Source organism: Amblyomma mixtum, chromosome 6 (assembly GCF_055824585.1).
Source record: "Amblyomma mixtum isolate Tamu chromosome 6, ASM5582458v1, whole genome shotgun sequence".
NCBI classification, from domain to species: domain Eukaryota; kingdom Metazoa; phylum Arthropoda; class Arachnida; order Ixodida; family Ixodidae; genus Amblyomma; species Amblyomma mixtum.
This window is the reverse complement of record NC_143017.1, coordinates 94,646,232-94,651,709: the sequence shown is the minus strand read 5'-3', so window position 1 is coordinate 94,651,709 and position 5,478 is coordinate 94,646,232. Positions and strand designations below refer to the sequence as shown.

Genomic DNA, 5,478 nt, shown 5'->3' with positions numbered 1-5,478 from the left:
ATCTCAAGACATCTCGTCCCTTCCGATACCGCATGCAAGCACACGAGTTGCATTGCGGTGGCAGTTTAAATGAGGCTTTCTTGGCTACTGCAGGTGTTCGTAGTACTCCAGAGCACTTCTCTATTTTTTAATTTTAAATCAGCTCGTAACCATACCATAGCAAATGTATACTGAAATAAAGCTGGCATAGTGACAAATACCGTTCACTGTTTAGAACCAAAACAAAAACCGAAGGAAGATTCAACGCGGTGCTAAGATCGCGCTTGCCTCCATTTCCCACTGCATTAAAGACGTTCTGGACGATCATACTGGCACTGGCACACCTGGCACACATATCGTAGTGTTCCTTCCGCAACAAAACTTGCTACAGCTGGCTTGCGGGGCTCTCTCTGTGCTTCGCTGGTTTGGCCGTTTTCCCATCGGCCGTCTTTCAAGGGACCTTCTCAGAAGTTTTTCACGCAACGCCAGGTGTCCCGCCGGGCTCAGTCTCGGGACACACTGTGTTCTTCCTTTTGAGAACGAATGTCAAAAGCTTAGAGCACATTACTTATTTAGTGCGCAGTTAACACCTGCGTTGTAGTCCACCTCAGCTCAGCCTCCTCTGCAACCCGTTTTAAATGCGTTCAGCGCCAAGGCAAATCTACGACTGATGCTGCAAATGCATATCTATCGCATCTCATCGCAAGATCGACTTTTTTCTTTTTCCCTCCAGAATTAATGCCTGACGGTTTTCGTATATAAAAGGGCGACGGATATGGGGAGTGCGGGGTGACGAGGGCATGCTATAGCAGGGTTGAGCGGACGTGGCAAGGAGTTAGAAATCAAGAGCAAGCTACAACATTGTGTTCGTGATCTCGGTAGCAAGGAGGGAGAAGAACCGACAGAAGTGGCAGCTGGTGTACCTATCTAACCTTCCCGAGCAGAATGAAAACACAGCCGTCGCTATGCAAGAGTGCTTCTTACAATCTAGCGAATCGCCTCTGAACAACACGTTGAAGCTCAGCGCTCCAGAAAGGGTTAGCTTTCTTTTGGAATGTCATTCCCCCATCCCCAATCCCACTCATTTTGTCTAGGAGGCTGCTCTGCGGACCGCTCAGCCCGCCGGCCAGAAATGGTTGGTGGATCGGGCTTTACGTGATACACAAGCCCGTGGACTCCTGGGCCAGTAGGGGACCACCCTGGAAGAATTTTTTTTGTGTGTGTGTGTGTAAGAAAGTTGTTTCCATCCATCCAAGAGCGACAGCTCCGCTGACAAGCTTCTGCTGACAACTTTTTGTCGACAACGGTGAGGCATTAAAGGCTTTTGCTTTAATAAGCAGCCAAGCTTGGCCGCGGGTGGCACAGGACACGGTCGACTGGAGAGGTGCTGGAGAGCCCTGTGTACCGCAGGGGGTGTAGTGACGATGATGATGATGATGATAATTATGATGTAGCGCAAAAAGCAGATGCAAAAACTGGACCCCAAGGGGGAGTCACACGTCGGTGCTGAAACGGTAGAGAGCGCGTTCTTTACATCACGCATGACGCAATGAATCCGGCCGTTGGTGGAAACTTACTGCTGGCAGACCCACACAAACTGCCTTTCAGTAGCGAATACAAGTGAGGACAGTTTGAAGACTCACGCGCGTCGTTGTAAACATACTTAGGTAAAAATGGGATATGGACGCCAAATGCATCATGTATTCCTTAGAAAATCTTGAAGCAAGTACGTCCGGCTAACGATACCATTCGAGTTTCCACATCCAGTACTAGTCAAGTGCGGACTGTATATTGACGAATGACATGTATAGGATTGTGGGAAGTGACGGTGCTATATCACGACGGTTATATCACGCGCTGTCATGACGTTACACACCCAGGCGACCAGTCAGCGCTCGGACAAGTCACTCCACCCTGTGACGTCATCGCTGTTTCGACAAATCAGCGAATGAAGAAGACGTTCGAAACCTCCCCAGAACAGTAGCTGTTGCTTTGCTATCTTCAGTCCTCGCGCGCTGGCTTAAGCAAAATTCGAATGGTCAGACGACGGGAAACTTGCAGAAACTGCGGAGCAGCCTGCATGAGTGGTGTAGAGCGAACAAATGGAATTCAAATATGATTATCTCTTAAAAGCTAGCGCTCAGCAACCGCATTACCACACGTGTAACAACGATTTATTTTCTTTTTTTTTTTTGCTTTCATAGAAGATCAAAGCAGAGTGCATGAGGCACGATGGAAGTTCAACGCAAACACAACGTCCCCTGGTGAGGTGTTTTAATGCCTACGGCTCGCAAATCTAACTGCCGGCAATACTGCTTCGTCGCTTGGTGCAGAAAAATGGCAGTCACTACCGACTACGTGGCCATCGTTTTTGACAGCGACAAAGCAAACGAAAGAGCGTGCCACTGAGAAATAGTGCGGTATAATGCATGCGTATCGACCTAAATAAATGCGGCGTGGTGGTGTAAAAAGCCCCGCCGCGGCCTTCTATCAATCGGACGATGAGAGTGTTTTTCACCACCGTGACTATTACCCGACGCAAAATTTCTTCGACAATGGCCTGGTTCCGTATCCTCACCCTGAAAGATAAATCTCACACGTGCTGAATATGTCAGAAAACGCCGCTAGAGGCATGCCGAGTGACATAAAGCACTTCGGTTCATTTTTTTTTTGTATTTACTCTATAAATAATAGCTTGGCTGTTTTCGTCAATTACAAGGATACGGGAAAGCAGGCGTCAAGTCAGGAAGGAACCTTTACTCTAATGCATTCGTAGTTGAGGTTCCCGGCTGCGGCAGGAAACCGCGGAATCGACAGCAAATGTACCCGGCTTGTTAATGCATTCAAAACAATCAGCATCTGCAAATGGTGCAGTTAAGCGGCCATTGCTGGGACTTCGGGCTCTCCATGCTATTAGTGCTAGTCAACAGACATGCTCTCACTCGTGTACACACAAGCAAGTAAAAAAAAAAAAGAAATTATAGCCCACGTTCCTGCCCCTGACGTGAATAAAGATATAATCATCTCCCCTGCGCAAGTGAGCAGCTTAAAAACGGGTGAACCTCACCTTACGTGAGCCAAAATTTGGACACTGCGAGCTCGTAAAAGAGGTCTGTGGATCTGGGTCGCTACCGCCCTAACCTGTACGCAGCAAGGCGAGACAACCAGTATGGGGGATTCCTGCTTGTTCTACGCATCGTTCTTGACCATTCTTCTCATGGCCCCGGATCATGCTGCGTCTTTTGAAGACGATTTGCAGCTGCAAGCCCGTCTGAGCCCCGTAAGTGATGGTTATGTCGCGCTAACTTTAACCTGAGGTAGTCAAGCCTCTTCATTTTTGCATACTAACAAATTTCGCCAGTGACAGTGAACTCTTCTTTTGTAGTCGATAAAATTTTCTTGGTAGAGAACATACTTTTTTTCTTCTAGGTGATGGACTCCTACTCTTAGGTACTTATCGTAGCGTCTAAAACACATATTTAGACATGATCGACAACTACCCATGATATAAGTGTATTTAAACGTGCCCTGGCATGACATTAACCAGCGAAAATGCCCTTGTGAGACAAGTTCCATGTACAGGGTTGTCCATCGTTAAAGCAAACTCAGGAGTGCGTAGCGGTGTCACGTCTATATTTTTGTTCACGTGCAAGAAAACGTGGGCAAACAGGCTACATATTGGTTCGCAAGTATGCACCAAATAACGCATTCTCGTTCACTCTACCCTAACAAAAGTATCAATTAGAAAGCTTTTCAAGCGTACGGATCCGCATCTAGTCGTCATGAAAAAAGATGGTTGAAAGGTTCCAGGAAGTCGTCAAACCAACAATCAGTAAAGCAAAAACACAGTACGCTGTACTCATGGGTGACTTTTCAACGTCAGGATGAGAACAAGTATGCAGGCGACCACGTAATCGGTAGGGGGTCAAGAGTATATGCAAGGAATAGCAGGGGGAAGCTATTGGTAGAGTTCGCAGAACGAAATAGTTTGCGCGGCTATGAATACCACCTTCTTCGAACGGGACGACAGTAAGTGGATTTTGAAAAGTCCGAAAGGCGTGAATAGAAATGAAATACACTTCCTACTGGGTGCCCATCCTGTCATCATACCGGATGTTGAGGCGCTAGGCAAGGTGAGATGTAGTGACTACGGGATTGTGAGGGCAGGAATTAGCATAGATTTGAATACGGAATAAAGGAAACGTAGCACAGATGCTCATGGACGAGTCAGCGGTAAGAAGACAAGTTGATCAGTCCAGGGTCTCGCTCGACAACAGAAAATTCCGCTTTAACCGGGACGACAACCTAAGTGCAGAAGCAATGAATCCCAACCGTACCACTATAATCACGGAAGAGGAGGATGTAGAAGAGGAAAGGCAGGGAGATTAACCTGGAAGAATAATAGGTTTTTCTACCCTAATCGCGGAGTGTGCAAAGAAAGTAGGGGGTAGGCTAACTGGGCCGGACACTGGCAAGCTTTCTCAGGAGACAAAGTATCGGATTAGAAAACACCAATGCATGAAAGCCTCGAACCTCATAGATAGATTATAATGGACTGAATTGTCAAAGGTAATAAATAAGTGCAAGGTGAGGAACACAAGATAGTCGAGCATGCTCTAATGAGCGGAGGAAGCTTAAAAGCGGTTAAAAGAAAAATTAGACATAAGCAAAAATCAGGTGTACGCACTGAAAGCAAGAAGTGGGCAATGTCATTAGCAATATGGATAAGACAGTTGAAGTAGCCGAAAAGTTCGACATAAATCTAGGTGTTAGCCAGTGTAATCAGGACGTTACTGAAGAAAATAGCAGTGCACAGAAATGGGACATCCCGCCAGCAACGAAAGAGGAAGTAAAGTAAGCCTTAGGAGCAATGCAATGAGGGAAAGCAGCTAGTGAGGATCAGGTCATAGCCGACCTGTTGAAGGACGGTGGTAAGATTGCTCTGGAAAAACTAGCCACCCTGTGTACACGTCTAATTACCTCAAGAGTTGAAAGAACGCTAATTTCGCCTTAATCCATAAGAAAGGGGACGCAAAGAACTTCTAAAATTGAAGACCGATCACCTTACTGTTCGCTGTCTCCAAAGTATTTACTAAGGTAATCGTCAATAGAATTAACACAATCTTAGAGTTCAATCAACCAAATGGCCAGGCAGGCTTAGACAAATGCTACTCGACAATAGGCCATATTTAAAGAATCAATAAGGGGATAAAGGAATGCTCAAAATATAACCAACCTCTATATATGCAGGGTGCTTTTTAATTTTTACAAATGCTTATTTTAAAAACTGTGAGAGATATCTTGGAGTTGCTTGTGCACGGGAATCAGTAATCATTAACTACTAGTCGAGTTCCGTTAGGTTGACGTTGTGAGTTGCCCCAATATCAGTGCAGGGAAACGGACATTTAAAACTACCATTTGAACCTAACGTTATTCTAATTCCGTGAATTAAAAAGTTACAGGTAAGCAGGCAGAACCGATTGAGCGCCCTTCTTGGAC

The 5,478-nt window shown here is 46.0% G+C and overlaps 1 protein-coding gene across 1 annotated transcript in view; it reads left to right on the top strand.

The window, feature by feature from the left end:
* The first annotated feature begins 3,148 nt into the window (after positions 1-3,148).
* LOC149339740 (lipase member N-like) overlaps positions 3,149-5,478 on the top strand; it is a 30,856-nt gene continuing 28,526 nt past the window's right edge. The window contains exon 1 of the mRNA XM_089550984.1: positions 3,149-3,259. Within this exon, the coding sequence (XP_089407110.1) occupies positions 3,149-3,259 (111 nt within the window). The remainder of the gene's footprint in view (positions 3,260-5,478) is intronic.